Genomic DNA, 19,082 nt, shown 5'->3' on the forward strand with positions numbered 1-19,082 from the left:
CAATGAAACTACTAAGCATAATAGGCAATTAACATTAAAGTTGAAACTTTGCTTGAAAAAAAAAAAGAGAAATAGTTTTAACACTCGCAAGTGTTTGCAAGCAGAAATATTTTATGGTCTAAAACTAAACCCTACTCTTTTAGTTTTGAGCATAGAATGGTCACCCATTCATATCCGATTGTTTCTGAAATCTTACAGAAAAGCTTAGAGGGCTATAAAGAAATAGTTTATTGATATTCTGCCCACTCCCCTCCCCCCAGTGATTTATCTTCATTCAGCAATTGTTCACTGATTGTTCCTCCCAAATCAGTTTCAGAAGTCAATAGAGCCAGAAAGAAACATTAGCTCATTAATTGTCTCTTTCTTATAAATTGAAGAACTATTTAATAGCTATGACCATATAACAGCTACGAAAATTTCCCCTGCTTTCAGCATGCTCATGTTTCAATTCAAATTCTTTTTGGTCAGATGAACAGTAATCTTCACAAGTGAGTTTTGCTATTGTGGTAATTGGCTGTACAAATAACCATTATTCTAAGGAAGAATGAGGATGCTTCAGCTGGAGTAGTCTCCATTTTTTTGCAACTCTCTATGGGGAAATCCACTCATTAATATAAATATGGCTCTTAAGCAATCAGGAAATGTAACAATACACGATGAAGGGTATTTTTTTTAAGAAAAAGGGTCAGGCTAATGGCAAAACTATTGAAAAAGTTAAAAAGAAAAAATCTACCTAGCTGCATTGATTGGAAACCTTCTTATGATAACTGTTGTAACCCTCAACCCTCATCTTCAAACACCAATGTATTTTTTCCTAGTTAATTTAAATATTGTTGATCTAAGTTTCATTTCAGTCACTGTTCCAAAAGCTATGGCTAATTCAGTGATGAATACCAGGAGGATATCATATTATGAATGCATGGCACAAGTCTTCTTCTTTTTTTGGGCAGGAGCATCAGAGTTCTTGCTCCTGACCTTGATGGCTTATGATCGATATGTTGCTATATGTAATCCAATGAATTATGTGAAAGAAATGAACCGGGAGGCTTGTTTAAAAATGGCCACCAGTGCATGGATCTTCGGGTTTTTTGATGCGTCACTAAACACAGCTTGCACTTTTACTATCACATTCTGTTCCAACAAAATCAACCAATTTTTTTGTGAAATCCCACAGCTCCTGAAACTTTCATGTTCCAGTTCCTCCTATCTTATTGAACTTGGGCCCCTCGTATTTACTGTGTTAATATGTGTCAGCTGCTTTAGTTTCACAGTTACTTCTTACGTGTACATCTTTCGAGCTGTTTTTATTATTCCTTCTGTGGAAGGAAAGAAAAAAGCTTTTTCAACTTGTCTGCCCCACTTGGCTGTGCTCTGCTTATTCTACTTTACTGGAGTCTATGCTTGTTTGGGGACAATGTTCAGAACCTCATCAGGGTTGGATCTGCTACTTGCAGTGTTGCACTCAATGGTCCCCCCTTTCATGAACCCCATCATTTACAGTATGAGAAACAAAGAGATCACAACAGCACTTTGGAAGCTTCCACATAAAACAAGAAGTAATAATAATAATAATAATAATAATAATAATAATAATAATAATAATAATAATAATAATAATAATAATAATAATAATAATAATAAATTTGGATTTATTAGCCGCTCCCTTTCCAAGTAGGACTCGGGGCGGCGTACAATGGAGCATATAACATAAAAAATATATAACAACACCCAACGTACATACATACACAACACACATACATACACGGAGGAGGAAACAAATTACATCTATGGACAGTTAAAAATCTGCTTTAAAATACCCCAATTGTAAAAACCCAATAAAATTAATATTTAAGAACAATTTAAAAAACAGTTTGGAGGAATGGGAAAATTACGATTGCGATTGAGCCAGGCCGGATAATTGAAAGAGGTGGGTCTTCAGCTGTACACGGAAGGAGCGGAGATCGGAAGTAATCCTGATGTCACGGGGGAGGTCATTCCATAGGGCTGGGCCCATCACAGAGAAGGCTCTGCTCCTGGGTGTCGCCCCCCGGCACTGTTTGGCGGACGGCACCCGGAGAAGTCCCTCTCTGTGTGAGCGAATTGGTCGTAGGGATGTGTGGGGCAGGATGCGATCCTGCATATAACTAGGCCCTGTGCCATGGAGCGCTTTAAAGATCATAATCAAAACCTTGAAACGCACTCGGTAGACCACAGGCAGCCAGTGCAGCTCGCGCAGGAGAGGTGTTACAGGGGAGTATCTAGTCCTCCCCATAATCACCCGCGCGGCCGCGTTCTGGACCAACTGTAGTCTCCGAGTGCATCTCAAGGGAAGCCCCATGTAGAGAGCATTGCAGTAATCCAGGCGAGACGTCACTAGCGCATGAGTGACTGTGCGTAGGGCATCCCGGTCCAATAAGGGGCGCAATTGGCGCATCAGGCGAACCTGATGGAACGCCCCCCTTGCCACGGCTGTTACATGGTTATCCATGGACAGCCGGGTATCCAGGAGGACGCCCAAATTGCGCACCTGTTCCATGGGGGCTAGTTGAACGCCCCCGATGGCCAGAGATGGAAGCACCTGGTTGAACCGGGAGGCCGGAAGCCACAGCCACTCCGTCTTGGAAGGGTTGAGTTTTAGTCGGTTGCCATCCATCCAGACCCGTACGGCCTCCAGACACCGGGACATCATTTCGACGGCCTCATTGGGGTGGTTCGGAGTGGAAATGTATAGCTGAGTATCATCAGCATACAGATGATATCCCACTCCAAAACCACGGATGATCTCGCCCAGCGGTTTCATATATGTGTTGAACAGGAGAGGCGAGAGCACCGATCCCTGTGGCACTCCACATGTGAGTGGCCTCCGGGTCGAACTCTGCTCCCCTGTCAACACACGTTGCGTCCGACCAGAGAGGTAGGAGCCAAACCACCGTAAAACAGTGCCTCTGACTCCCAGCCCCTCTAGCCGGTGCAACAGGATACCATGGTCGATGGTATCGAACGCCGCCGAGAGATCTAATAGGACCAGGATAGAGGAACAACCCCTATCTCTGGCCCTCCAGAGATCATCGACCAATGCGACCAAGGCCGTCTCCGTGCTGTGCCCGGGTCGGAAGCCGGACTGGCGCGGGTCTAGATAATCATTTTCCTCCAGGTGACGTGGGAACTGCTGTGCTACCACACTCTCTACAACCTTCGCTAAAAAAGGAAGGTTGGAGACTGGACGATAATTGACTAGGTCCATTGGGTCCAGGGAAGGCTTCTTGAGCAGGGGCCTCACCACCGCCTCTTTCAAGGCGGCCGGTAGAGACCCCTCACCCAACGAGGCGTTCACCAGGCCCAGGAGCCAGTCGCGCGTAACCTCCCAGGATGCCAGTACAAGCCAGGAGGGACACGGGTCCAATAAACATGTGGTGGGTCGCAGACGTCCACGCAACCTGTCCAAATCTTCGATGGCAACCGAGTCAAACTCCTCCCAAAGCGGTCCCTCAAGACTCGCAACGGGAGTCTCTACTGAACCACTGAAAGGGGTCCATCCCATCCGGATTTGAGCGACTTTGTCCTGTAGATAATTCCCAAACTCCTCTGCTCTGCCCTGTAGAGGGGCTTCCCGTGGTCTCTCAAACAAGAGGGAACGGGTCACCCGAAACAGGGCGGCAGGGCGGTTATCTGCAGACGCAATAAGAGCGGCGCAATGTTGACGTTTGGCCGCTCTTAATGCCTTAGTATGATTTCAGTTTAGATATTTGATTCCATCTTTTAAAATACAAACCCAAATAAAGGAAATTGATTAAACTCCAATCAACTCAACAGAACATGTTACTAGCAAATTGTAAAGATTTCAATAGAGCAGTGGGACCTAACAACATGTAACACCACTGAAACAATTACTAAGCGTACACTTGACTCTTTAACAATAAAACAAAGGCTTAGGAATAACTAAGTTTTAATTCCTACCCCCAAAACTATCCAGATTTGCACCTTAAATAAAATTTCATTTTTTTTTTCAGTTGAAGAATATTGTGGGATGAAAGGCACTGACTTTAGAGACAGTTCGGGAGAAGAACCCTGTTAAAGCAACATGGTCTCCGTCAGACGGAGTGGCTGTGGTTACCGGCGCCCTGATTCAACCAGTGGGTTCCATCACTGGCCATTGGGGGCGAACAACTGGCCCCCGTGGAGCGGGCATGTGACAGCCGTGGTTAGGGGGGCGTTCCACCAGGTTCGCCTGGTATGCCAATTGCGTCCCCTATTGGACCGGGACGCCCTCCGCACAGTCACTCATGCAACGGTGACGTCCCGTCTGGACTATTGCAACGCTCTCTACATGGGGCTCCCCTTGAGATGCACCCGAAGACTGCAGCTGGTCCAGAATGCGGCCGCGTGGGCAATCATGGGATGTACTAGGTACTCCCATATAACACCTCTCCTGCGCTGTCTGCACTGGCTACCTGTGGTTTTTCGGGTGCGTTTCAAGGTGCTGACTATCATCTTCAAAGTGCTCCATGGCACAGGACCTAGTTATCTGCGGCAGCGCATCCTACCCCATACATCCCTGCGACCAATTCGCTCTCACAGAGAGGGACTCCTCCGGGTGCCGTCCACTAGGCAATGCCAACGGGTGGCGTCCAGGAGTAGGTCCTTCTCTGTGATGGGCCCGACCCTCTGGAATGACCTCCCCCCCCGACATTAGAACAACTACCGATCTCCGCTACTTCCGCAAGAAATTAAAGACCCACCTGTTCCATTTAGCTGGCCTGGCCTAACCGTAGTTTTAATTCCCAATCCTTCTAGCCGGTATTTTAATCCCTGGGGATAGATTTTTTAGATTGTTTTTATTATTGTCTTAGAACGGTTTTATACTGGATTTGTTTTTATGGGTATTCAATATTGTTTTCTGTATGTGGTTTTTAGCTATGTTTGTACACCGCCCCGAGTCCCTTCGGGGAGAGGGAGCGGTTTATAAATTTAATAAATAAATAAAATAAATAAATAAACTTCTAAAAGCAAAGTATTGGACTGGCCCAACATTATAGCCTCTAAAACTGTTCAATTGTGCAAAGTAAAAAAGCTTGAGTTAGCAATATTTAACTTCTAAAGTTAGTATTGAACCACACACACACAAAAAAAAAAGAAATAATGAGGTATATGTTGATCAAAAATAAGAGATGCATGAGTCATAGAGATTTATTCATACATCGATTTAATCCCCCCCCCCATTCTCCATTATTTTTTCTAATTTCAACTATATATATTCATAGTACAACATAAAGGAACACCCATAAATTAGGTCAATACAAGACTTTGATTCAAAGATTGTCTGAATTAATTCAGATGGTGCTTCCTGGGCTATCCAGCAGAAATTGATATTTAATACCAGAGTAAATATATAATTCTAAAAATGTGGATAACATATACTTCAGAAAAATAAATTGAGATTTATTGAGGGACAAGATTATGAAAAACAAGTCCATGGAAAAAGCAGTGATAAAAAATAACCAACAGCTATTAGGGAAATGATAGTCAATAGGGGGAAAAAAACATTAACATGTGTTTTAAGAAATAGAAATGAATAGGGGCTTTTTTTTGGGGGGGGATAATGATGCCTCACCAGATGTACATTGCAGTTTGAAAGCATAAGAAATCAAACATGCTCTGTATAAGACATGTTGCCAAGAAAAAGTGGGGTGGGGGGACTCATGGGTTTTGGAGAATCAGGAAAAAAAGAAATGGGGTAAGAATTTTGAGGGGGAAAGAATAATGATAATTCATCTGCATAAAAGTTAAACATAAAAAGAAGCACAACTGGAAACATCTTGATTGTGGGGTTACATTAAACAGAATCATGCAAAAATGAAAGCATTTCTCCAGTCCTCTTTTACAGTCTCTGGAAAATTAGAGGGGATCCCTTCTGAAAAGTTTCCCATCCTTTCTCCCCACTTGTGTCCCAAGATGTCTCTTATCTAACTATTACCTAGGCTGTGTTACATCCTCCTGTCTCCCATTCCCATATCCAACCACAAGGTTATCAAGTGGGCACAAATATTCTGCTCCTTGTTTGATCTGGAGCCAATTAATTAAGTGTTCTTCAAGACTCTGGAACCTAACTCAGCAAGATACCAGGAAAACTGTGCAACTAAGACCATGGAAGAAACTAAGTAAAGGAACATAGTTAAAAGCCTTGAGTGGAACTTCAAATCTAATTCTGTGAAGGATATTGACACTGCCCATTCTATGTCTGGCACATAGAAGAGACTGGACCTTTACTTGTCTGAAATGGTCACCTGCTTGAGCAGGGGGTTGGACTAGAAAATCTCCAAGATCCTTTCCAGCTCTATTCTGATTGAGTGATTGATTAATGAAGAGAGTTAACCTTTCATTTAATTTTGAGCTATGATGTAGAACGAGTTATGCAGTCCAGTCCATTTTTCAAATGTGTTTTATTATAATTCCCACCATCTTTGTGAATTAATTACCATTATTGAGAAGGACATACTTTATGGAATGATAAATATTATATTCCCAATACAATTTGAGAGTAGCTGGTTGGGGAAGGTGACCTTGAATTAGTGTGCAAAAAAACCACAACCTCTAGATAACAAAATAAAACTGGATTCTCCTCCATTGGTAGAAAGATCATACATGAATCCTCTGTGAATTCATCTGAAAGGCTGCTATTATTAGTGCAGTATCTACAGAATTAGTCTTAGCATTACTAATACAATAGTATTAGTAATTTTGTGTGGCTGCATTGAAAATGAAGGAAATCAACATTGACTTTTCTTTTAAAGGATAGATACTAGAGTTGAAACTCAAAATACTTTGCCTGCCAAATGAGAAGAGAACACTCATTGGAAAAGATTCTGATATTGAAAAGATTGAAGGCGAAAGGAGAAGGGAGTGGCAGAGGATGAGATGGTTAGTTAGTGACATCAATGCAATGAATATGAATTCGGACAAACTTTGGGAGACAGTGGAGAACAGGGAGAGTGGTATGCTATGGTCTATGAGATCATAAAGAGAGACTACTTAGCACAACCTTTACCTTTACCTTTATTTCGATTTTTATACCGCCCCCTCTCCCCAAAGGGACTAGGGACGGTGTACAATCAAATAAAACAGATAAAATGGAATACAAACATACAAACATAAAAAACATAGAAGAGGAGGCAATACGACACTGTACAAAGTAAAGTAGATAAAAACAGTATTTCAACAATCCTAAAAAATACCCAATTAAAATTACCCAGTTAAAATATATCTGCCAGGAGGTATAATAAGGTTATGAATGGTCCAGGCCGGCTAAACGGAACAGGTGAGTCTTCAGTTTTCGTCGAAAGGAGGGAAAGTCGGTGGTGGTTCTGATATCGGGGGGGGAGGTCATTCCAGAGGGTTGGGACCATCACAGAGAAGGCTCTACTCCTAGGTGCCGCCCGTTGGCATTGCTTAGTGGACGGCACCCGGAGGAGTCCTTCCCTGTGAGAGCGAATCGGTCGTAGGGAAGTGTGTGGTAGAATGCGATCCCGCAAGTACCTAGGTCCTGAGCCATGGAGCGCTTTAAAGATGGTAACAACAATGACAAGTGAAAGTGAGGAAATTACAAGTACAAATATGACATATCTGTCAATTGGAGATGGATCATTAATATTATTTATTTTATTTTATTTTCATTATTTTAGTTGATATTTGATCACAATTGATCCTGCTACTATTAATTTTATTGTATATAAAGTAAATATGTGCCTTTACTTTTTTAATTGAGTTCAGATAAGTGCATATTATACATTATTCTCCAACTCCTACCTATACCTACTTATATCTAAAATAGTATAAGGTCTCCTGCTTGAACAGAGGGTTGGACTGGAAGACCTCCAAGATTCTCTTCCAGATCTATTCTGATTGATTGATTACTCCCTATTTTACTAGCACAAACAACTTGCTAAATAGATTATATTGAAATTTATAAATTCACTTTACCACTGAGCATTGTACCTGAGTAGGGAATTGGAATTAAGTTCACAGTTCAACAATTTACCTAAAGTCCCTTAGATAAATTGAACTACATCAGGGATGAGTCCAAAAGTGCCCTCCAGGGATACTGACACAGAACTGACATAAACTCTATGCCTGTAATTCTTAAAACATCTAACTTCCTTACCAGTAAAATGTATAACATGCAAAATATTTTTGCTTCAGCATTACACTATGAATCTTTTTATGGATTCCCTTACAGGAGGGAAAACAGATTTCATTATCTTCCGATAACATTCTTGTTGTAGCTGATGTAGTCTGAACTTTTCACATGATTTTTTTTTGTCAATCATCTTACATGGTCAAATGTTACTAACCAGTATCCAAAAGCCAGAACTAGGTATCCAATAGCCAAATTTTGTTGCCATGCTTGTCTGCAGTTTATCAAGATACATTTGGCAGACAAAAAAAAAAAAACCTTTAAATCTTTTTTGATATTTTGTTTTTATTGCCCTCTGGACATTACAGCTTTTATATACATCTGTTTCTATTTTATTTTATTTTATGTGCATATGTGCATGAATATAATCAACATGGTGCAATTCTCCAAGAAAGAAACTGCAAGTATCTCACTCTAAAGGATATGACTTCTTCTACTTCTTATATATTTCTACTAACAATGAAGTCCAATTGAGATCAGTCTGTTCTCAGCTAAATGAGGATAAATAGCAGCCAAACTCCATAGTACTGCTTTTCTGCTTTCAGTCTCTTCCACATCATCCTTCTTTTTCTATTTTATTGATGTCAGTTGATCCTGTTCTCTGAAATGGATTTTTGAGAAGAAACCAACCCACTGAAACAATATATAAGATATCCTTTTTTCTAAATAATGTCCAATGAAAGCATGGCAACATATTTTGTATTTGTTGATTTCTTTGATATTGCAGAATTGCAGAATTTATATGGTTTGGTATTTTTTCTAATTTATATTTCAGGTGTGATGGGGAATCTACTCATCATCCTCATAGTAATTCTAAATATTCACCTTCATATCCCAATGTATTTTTTTGTCCTAAATCTATCCATTGTTGACCTGGGATATATTACAGTCACCATCCCCAAAGTCATAGCCAATTCCGTAATGAGAACAAAGATAATCCTCTATTCTCATTGCGCTGCCCAAATGTTCTCCTTTGTTCTCTTTGCAGCATCTGAATTCTTTCTACTGACAGTTATGGCCTATGATCGTTATGTTGCTATTTGCCATCCACTTCAATATGAAACTTTAATGGACAGACACAGATGTATCCAAATGGCAAGCTGTGTTTGGATGGGTGGCATTCTAACAGCAATATTGCACACTGGTGCCACATTTGCAAACACATTTTGCTCCAATGTGATCAACCAGTTCTTTTGTGAAATCCCACAAATTCTCAGGCTCTCCTGCTCTGATATGTACCTCATTGAAATTGGGGCTATTGTTTTCAGTGGCAGTTTATATTTTGCCTGTTTTGTTTTCATTGTTAATTCTTATGGACAGATCTTCAAAGCAGTAGTAAGAATTTCCTCTGTACAAGCTAGGCAGAAGGCCTTCTCTACCTGCTTGCCTCACCTCATTGTGGTTTCCCTTTTCTTCTTTTTTGGCATCTTTGCTTATTTACGGCCAATCAACAGGGCTCCATCCCAGATGGACTTAGTGGCTGCTGTAGCCTACTGTGTGCTGCCACCATGCATGAATCCAGTGATATATAGCATGAGGAATAAAGATATCAAGCAAGGACTGTGGAAACTCATTGCCTGGAACTTTTTCAGGGGGAAAAATCCCCATGCTTTAAACTTTAATCCTTCAAATGTATAAACATAATGTTTGTGAAGAAATACTGTTGGTAATAAAAAATATTTTTCACAATGAACCTTTTACAATCAAAGTCATTTTTGATAAGCACTATATGAATAATACGCATTGAAGGACAGATAAAGGAACATTTTAAAAGACTTTGTTTATATGCAGTTTACAGATTGCATCTGCATGGTTATGTATGTATTTATGCTTGTATATATTTAAAGGCTAAAAGAAACATATTCTTTCAGTGGGACAATAATCCATTTAAGAAATAAAATGTGTTGGATGAAAATCTGCAAGGAGTACAATTCTGTACTTAGAACTGCATCAATGCAAATCTATAAATAAGTGTTCTAATTTAATGAGAGCCTTCTTAAGAACTGTATAACTTTTATATGATCCAATGACATATGTATTTCTTTGATGATCTTGCTCACATGTGATATTTATAATCATTCTTCCTTTTTCACAATAAAAAAGTACTATACCTATTTGATATGTCGCAAATGAATGTTGCCAAGTTCTTAATTTAAACAAAGAAATTAAATGTTTTTGTTATATTCAGACATGCAAGAGGTACCGTAAATCTTCAAAGTCTGCCTAGAGAATTCATAATGAATTAGTTAGGCACCACTATAAAATACTAAAAACTGATATTAATTTGCACTCTCTCTCTAAAAGATTAATTTTAAAAAATATGAATGTTAAGGGGTTGTGTTTCATAAATAACTAAAGAAAAAAAGAAACTTAAAATGTTTTCTTTTAAGTGTGAAAAAAGAGGAAATGTGAGTCTCAACTAAATAAATATGCACAGAAAAGCACATATATACATTTGAGGGGACTGATATAGGAAAGAAAATAATCAATGAACTGTGTTAAATGTATTATGTTTCAAGCCATTTGAATTATAATAATTATAATGCCCCTCCAGTGAAAATAGGAATTTATGGAATCTTTCAAAAAAAAAAGTGCAGTAAATTCCAATTCCTAAATCAAATTAATTGTAAAACTTAAACAATATTACAATGGTTGGAACAAATGCTTGTTATGAGACTCAGAATATTATTAGAACTTCTCTATCTGTTAGAACTAGGCCTGGATTTAGAATTCAGACTGTTTGGACAACTTTATCAAGTCTGTCTTTTTAACTCTTCCCTCAATTCTCATTTCAAGTTCTCATGGAGAATAATGTAAAGATTAACGTTAATCTAACCATAGTAAGCTAACTCACTGACTTGGAAGAATAAGCAATAGAATTGGCTCCACATTTTTGTTTTCAAAAAGAAGTTAAAGCACCAGGATAGAAATTAGGTGACTGTTTGTAGTTCCGGTTTAGGCATGAATTTTGATTTTGGACCAGTCATTTTCTCTTAGTCCACAATGTTAGGCTCACATGACAGCCAGTTAATCAATTTTTGTCATAAACAATGGATCAACAGTTAGTTGAGCCCCCAAAATGTGTATTCTATACTTTCAGGAAAACACTAGGAAGAAAAACAAAAGAGTTTCACTAATTAAGTATTAAATAAATGAACTTTTAAATGATAATAAATATATAATTTTCAATTACAAATATTATTTCAATACACTTTAATACAATTCATTGCTAACAGAGGGGCCCAGTTCTTATTAAACTATGGCTTTCAACATTTTTCATCATTTTTAGATCATTTTCCTTCATGTGTATCTGTGTTTGTATGCACACCCAATCACACACATGTATGAGCACACATACATTTGTAAACTGCATTTCTATAAAGGTAAAAATATTTTTAAAAACATTTCCTACTTTTCCCCTTTTTAAAAGTGACTTTGCAAAATTCTAAGGAACAAAGTTATTGTTTATCTCCTGAACTCTTTCTTCATTATATTTACAATTCAAGAACTTTTTATGAAACACCAGAGGCAAGATAAGGACTGCTGAGGCATCCTACTCTACTGATGTGTGAATTAGAACCTACTATAATAGTTGGAAGATTCCAAATTGTGAAGAAAGTCTATATTAGATAACTAGGCTCCTTGCTTAAGACTATGAAGGGCAATAACATTTAAACATAAGAGCAACAACCCACAGGGTGACATGTTTAATCATGCCATAACTTTTAACTGCATGAGGAATGTAAATAGAACTATAAGAGATCCTATCTGTAGGTATATCTGTATGTATATCTGCGTGGGTACTGCATGTGTATCTGTTTCTATATATTTATGCAGGTAGTTCTCACTTAACAACCACTCATTCAGGGATTGAAGCTACAATAATGCTGAATTAACAACTGGTTCCCAGACTTATAACCCTTGCGGCATGCCCATGACCATACGATCATGTCTTGCGTGCTTAGCTACCAGACTGCATTCCTGATTGTCATAGCATTCTGCAGGCATATGATTGTCATTTTTTACTTCTTTGCCACTTCCTACAAGCAAAGTCAATGGGGGAACCAGCAGGAAAGTAAAAGTAGCAATCATGTAAAGTCCTTGCTTAGTGACCTGTGCGGTCCTAGCTTAAGGACTGCAACTGAAAGTGTTGCAAATGATATTGTAAATCAGCATGATCATGTCACATCACAATCAATACCCATGTTACTTAACAATGGAGGTCCTGAGCCCAATGAGGGATGCTAAGTAAGTAACCCTAACTGTATCTGTATCATCTATGTACATGTGCGTGCATATGTATACCATGTCTCCCTAAAAATAAGACCTGGTCTTATATTTTGGGGGCTCCAAAATAAGCCTTAGGGCTTATTTTGGAGGAAATGTGATATCACAATGATCAGCATGCCTGGGTGCTCCACCCTCTGGCATGCGCCCAAAAGTGGCAAGAGTGTGGATGTTGATGGTATCTGGCAGCAGCTACAGCCCAAAGCCCCCTTGATCAGCACACTCTGGGCCTGTGCAGCTCACACAGTGCAGGTAGTTGATTACCTGTTCAAGCAGCAGATGGAGGCAGAGGCAAAGGGGAAGGCATGCAATCCAGACAGCCACATAGGTCACAAAAATGCCAAAAGTCAGTGGGCTGGGGCGGGTAGGCTAGCTATGGGTGGCTAGTCTTTGTGTAGTGTCACTGGCAACAGATGGAGGCAGAGGCAAAGGGGGAAGGCAAGCAATCCAGATGCACCATGCAGGTAATGGGAAAGCAGAGAGTTGGTAGACCAGAGCAGGTGTCTGGCCACAGGAAGCTCATCTTCACATGGTGGCACTAGCAGCAGACCAAGACAGAGGCACAGGGGGTAAGGTAGGCAATCCTAATGTACCATGTGGACCTCAGACAAGCTGAAAAACATGAAGAAATGTATCCTGTGGCCACCTGCCCACTCCATCCAACTAGACAGGACAGATAATCAACTTGTGTTGTGGGACTATGGCTGCTACTGGATACCTTTGCCCCTGCACTCTTGCCACCTCAACTGCTGGCCACACCCACTCCCTGATGATGATGACGACGACGACGACTTATCTGGGGCTTATTTTTGGGTAGGGCTTATATTAGGAGCACACTAAAAATCAGGCTAGGGCTTATTTTTGGGAAAACATGGTAGCTATATATCATCTATAACTATTTATCTATATGTCTATGTCTATGTCTATGTCTATGTCTATGTCTATATCTATATCTATATCTATATCTATATCTATATCTATATCTATATCTATATCTATATCTATCTATATCTATATCTATATCTATATCTATATCTATACCTATACCTATACCTATATCTATATCATCTATATCTTTATCTATATCTATATCTATCTATATCTTTATCTTTATCTTATCTTTATCTTTATCTATATCTATATCTATCTATCTACTGTATATTCTATCTATCTATCTATCTATCTATCTATCTATCTATCTATCATCTCTATCTATATCCATCCATCCATCCATCCATCTCTATATACTATCTGTATGTCTCATCACCAAGAAATGTCTTGATGACACATTCTTTCTTACACACACTCTACTGACATTATTTAATATTTGCCAACTATCTCCAGGTTCTTCATCAAAGTCAATACTAACACTATACTTCTATGATATTTCATTGCTAATATACAAATATTATTAGAAGTCAGGTGGTAAATGAAGAATCTAAGTCACTGATAAAATAATTAAAATTAAATGGATATTTATTAATATAAATTGAAAAAAAATGTTGGAGCTATTCTACATTTTCTCTGTTGAAAATATTACATTCCTTTTTAAAGGTACACTTTTCATCATTATACATTTCAGCATTCTCAGATTAATTGATAGAAAAGAAAAAAAATAATTTTGCTTTTGGGAGCACAAATAATAATAATAATAATAATAATAATAATAATAATAATAATAATAATAACAATAATAATAATAATAATAAATTTTTATTTGTTAGCCGCACCCTCTCCTAAAGGACTCGGGGCGGCGTACAATAAAAACACATAAAATATACAAATGAACGATACATATACAGATAAAAATAAACACATACACGTATGTACACATATCCATGGAGGAGGTGACAAATATATAAAATAGAATTTAAAATTGACAAATTAAAACACCCTCAATTAAATTACAAGATTTAAAACACCCCTCAGGAGCGATAAGGAAAACTATTGTTGAGCCAGGCCAGCTAATTGGAAGAGGTGGGTCTTGAGCTTTGCGCGGAAGGAGCGGAGGTCAGAGGTGGTCCTGATATCAGGGGGGAGGTCATTCCACAGGGCTGGGCCTGTCACAGAGAAGGCTCTGCTCCTAGGCGTCGCCCCCCGACACTTTTTGGTAGACGGCACCTGGAGAAGTCCCTCTCTGTGCGAGCGAATTTGTCGTAGGGATGTATGGGGCAGGATGCGATCCCGCAGGTAGCTAGGTCCTGTGCCATGGAGCGCTTTAAAGATCGTAATCAGAACATTGAAACGCACCCGATAGACCACAGGAAGCCAGTGCAGCTCGCGCAGGAGAGGTGTCACATGGGAGTACCTTGTACTCCCCATAATCACCTGCACGGCCGCATTCTGGACCAACTGCAGTCTCCGAGTGCATCTCAAGGGAAGCCCCATGTAGAGAGCATTGCAGTAGTCCAGGCGAGACGTCACCAGCGCATGAGTGACTGTGCGTAAGGCATCCCGGTTCAATAGGGGGTGCAATTGGCGCACCAGGCGCGCCCGCTCCATGGGGGCCAGTTGTACGCCCCCAATGGCCAAAGATGGAAGCAATTGGTTGAACCGGGGGGGCGGAACCCACAGCCACTCCGTCTTGTAGGGGTTGAGCTTGAGTCGGTTGCCATCCATCCAGACCCGTACGGCTTCCAAGCACCGGGACCTCACTTCGACGGCCTCGTTGGGGTGGTTCGGGGTGGAAATGTACAGCTGGGTATCATCAGCGTACAGATGATATCCCACCCCGAAACCATGAATGATCTCGCCCAGCGGCTTCATGTATGTGTTGAACAGGAGTGGTGAGAGGACCGACCCCTGTGGCACCCCAAAGTGAGGGGGCTTAGGGTCGACCTCTGCTCCCCTGCCAACACACATTGCGTCCAGCCGGAAAGGTAGGAGCCGAACCACCGCAAAACGGTGCCTCGAACCCCCAACCCCTCCAGTCGGTGCAACAGGATACCATGGTCGATGGTATCAAAAGCTGCCGAGAGGTCTAATAGGACCAGGATAGAGGAACAACCCCATCTCTGGCCCTCCAGAGATCATCCACCAACGCGACCAAGGCCGTCTCCGTGCTGTGCCCGGGTCGGAAGCCGGACTGGCGCGGGTCTAGATAATCATTTTCCTCCAGATGTCACGGAAACTGATAAGCTACCACACTCTCTACAACCTTCGCCAGAAAGGGAAGGTTGGAGACAGGACAATAATTGGCTAGCTCCGTAGGGTCTAGGGAAGGCTTCTTGAGTAAGGGTCTCACCACCGCCTCTTTCAAGGTGGCCGGAAGAGACCCCTCGCCCAATGAAGCGTTCACTAGGCCCAGGAGCCAGTCACGTGTAACCTCCCAGGATGCCAGTACAAGCCAGGAGGGGCACGGGTCCAGTAAACATGTGGTAGGTCACAGCCTTCCACGCAGTCTGTCCAAATCCTCAATGGCAACCAAGTCAAACTCCTCCCAGAATGGTCTCTCAAGACTCGCCTCGGACGTCTCCACTAGACCACTGAAAGGGACCCATTCCTTCCGGATTTGAGCAATTTTATCCTGCAGATATTTCCCAAATTCCTCTGCCCTGCCCTGTAAAGGGGCTTCCCGCGGCCTCTGAAACAGAAGGGAGCGGGACACCCGAAACAGGGCGGCAGGGCGGTTCTCTGCGGATGCAATGAGAGCGGCACAATATTGACGTTTGGCTGCTCTCAATGCCACAAGGTACGTCCTTAAATGGGTTCGTACCTGTGCTCGGTCAAATTCGAACGGGAGGATCTCCAACGACTCTCTGGGCGTCTCTTGCGGCGTTTCATCACCCTTAGTTCCTCGGTAAACCAAGGGGCCAGGGTGGATCATTGCCACCGGAGAGGCCGCAAAGGCGCCACTCGGTCTAAGGCCCCGGTAGTCGCATTATTCCACGCGACCACCAGGTCCTCTACCCGGGGGCGGGTCAGGGCTACAGGAGGTGGCCCAAGCTCCATCTGGAACCTATCTGGTTCCATCAGGCACCTGGGGCGGAACCATCTGATGTCTTCCAGCTCCGCCTCCCCGCAGCGGGGGGTAGCACCAGAGAAGTCAAGCCGGAGAAGTGAGTGATCTGACCATGACAGGGGAGTGATGGTTAAATCCCCTACTCCCAGGTCACTCAACCACTGGCCAGAGACAAAAACAAGGTCCATACTTAATGAAGATAGTTACTATCATTAATATTAATTGGAAAACATGATAATATAATTTTTTTCTCTCACTTATCTGTACAAACAAAGAAGCTAAAATAGTTTTATTCCATTAAATTTAATATAATGTTATGGGGAACATTAAAAAATAAATATCATTATGTAAGAATTTAATTGATTGCCTCATTTAATGACTTATTTACTGAACTTTACACACCTTAATTAGAGACCAACTAATCTTCCAAGTTTGAAGAACAACTTGGAAACTAATAATTGTCTTGAATTTTCTTCTTAAGAGATTAATTAAAACAACTTATTGATAGTAAGCAGCTTCTATTCTTGAATTTTGTATATGTGAGAGAAATGGATAAAAATTAGCATTTTAAAATGTTGCTTGTTAATTTGATGAAAAAAATAATTTTAACACTTCACCAAATATTTAACTGTGCACACATACACTTTATTATTTATTTATTTAGCTAGCTAAATAAAATTTATTTATTTAAATAAGATTGACAATGTAGACATCTGATAGCTAGATAGTTAGCCTTCACATTTCTACACTGCCAATCTTATCTAAGTGATCCTGGGCAGTTTATAATAAAAACATATAGCAGAATTAAAAGCATAGTTAAAATAGATAAAAGTGAGTTAAGAACAGGGTTAAACTTGAAATGGTAAAAATGTAAAATAGACAGAGAGATTGTCACTCTTAGAGTTGTTTATTACTCAAAGGGATGGGGGAGATTGGGCAAAAGTTATCTAAAATGGAAGGGTCCAACAATAGCTCCTTATGAAGAAGGTGCACCAGTGCCTCTTTAAATTGTGTCAGGGACAAATATCTCTCAAGGGTAAATTAACTTTTACCAGGACCCACCTAAATATTCCTACTAAGTGCATTGACCAACCAGGAGAGCCTTGGATCTAAATCACAGGTGGCCATGCTTACAGTAACAAGGATCCTTTCTACTTGCTTGGGTCCAAAAGGATATTTCTAGATAACTGGGTAAGTCCATTCCACAGTCATGATAGGCCAAGAGAGGGTAAAGATATCCAGAGGATTTGTTCATCCAGTGAGCCATTTATCACTCACAAAGATTCCCAGAAGACTAAGTAAGGCTAAGAGAATAGGACACTACCAGGCCAGGCATGAGCCTCCCACCCCTTCCCCATCATTCAACTATTGCAATCATCTTTAGGAGCGTATGTCAGATATCCACTCCAACCTATCAATGTCCAAAAAGATGGCAATTAGTGCAGACATATTTGGATGATTATGGACTAAGTGAATTGTTTCACGGACCCAAATACTTTATGGGTCAAAAACAGGAGTCATTGTACAAACAGAAGTCCTCCAATAAATGTTAGCCACACCTAATGGGATATCAAATGCTCAGCTGAGAATTAAGACAGGGATGCTTCAAATCTAGGTTAAGGTCTAGAAGATGATGATAAGTTTCTTGCTGAAATTCAATTCTTCCCTGTGGGTTTGACCTCTCTAGTCCTGATAGATTATTTGTCCTCTCCCAGGAAACAGATAGTAGAGCACAAGCTGGCCTTATATGGGTTTGTTCTATTGTTCTTAACCTCACTAAGCTATGATAAAGCCAATAAATTAGTTATCAACTGAATAAGAGACATAGAGTTCCAGTTAGAAGTTAATAGGATAATTCTCCACAGTATAAATAGAATTAGTTGGGGTATATATAAACCAGCAGGGTATCTGAAAGACCTAAACGGTCAGGAATAAGAAATTAGGATCCAGAACAGAATTCAGAAAGCACAGTGAATTTTTTTTGCATGCAAACTATACATAAGAATTTGATATACTAACAGTCAAGGCAAAATAGCATCAAATAAGAGTCAATGGATATCAAGGAGAACTGGATAGGTATATTTCAGGGGCATATGTATTCTAGTTTGATATGCATTTGACCCTGCTCTTGGACTTACTTTGGTCATCTGTTACATAACTTTTCCTAAGAGCAGAATAGCATGTTTTTAGAGCTAGATTTAGTACCCTCCCCTCAGCATTCATACACGGCAGTGTAATAAAAACCCAATAGCAGAAAAAACATTACATATACAATAAGAAATTTGAAAACATCTTACATGTCTTGTTGTTAGTTGTGAAGTCATGTCTGACCCATCATGACACCATGGACAATGTTCCTCCATGCCTTCCTGTTGTCTACCATCCTCTGGAGTACTTTTAAGCTCATGCCTACTGCTTTAGTGACTCCAGCCAGCCACCCCTTTCATTGTCATCCCCATCTTCTTTTGCCCTCAATTGCCCTCAATTGTTCACAGCTAGGCTCTTTTCCAGTGAGTCCTTCCTTCTCATTGAATGGCAAAAGTATTTGAGTTTCATCTTCAGGATCTGGTCTTCTAAAGAGCAGTCAGGGTTGATCTCCTCTAGGACTGACCGGTTTGATTGCCTTGCAGGTGATATTTTTTC

General features: G+C 40.5%; 1 protein-coding gene across 1 annotated transcript; it reads left to right on the plus strand.

Moving 5' to 3' along the window:
- Positions 1-8,971: 8,971 nt before the first annotated feature.
- Positions 8,972-9,829, plus strand: LOC309401405 (olfactory receptor 14I1-like; the record flags this gene model as incomplete). The annotated part of the gene is made up of 1 exon (XM_081970472.1): positions 8,972-9,829. The coding sequence occupies one exon, from the start codon at positions 8,972-8,974 to the stop codon at positions 9,827-9,829; it is 858 nt and encodes a 285-aa protein (XP_081826598.1).
- Between the last annotated feature and the right edge of the window lie 9,253 nt (positions 9,830-19,082).

Source organism: Natrix helvetica, assembly GCF_964273705.1.
Source record: "Natrix helvetica genome assembly, chromosome: Z".
Taxonomy (NCBI): Eukaryota; Metazoa; Chordata; class Lepidosauria; order Squamata; family Natricidae; genus Natrix; species Natrix helvetica.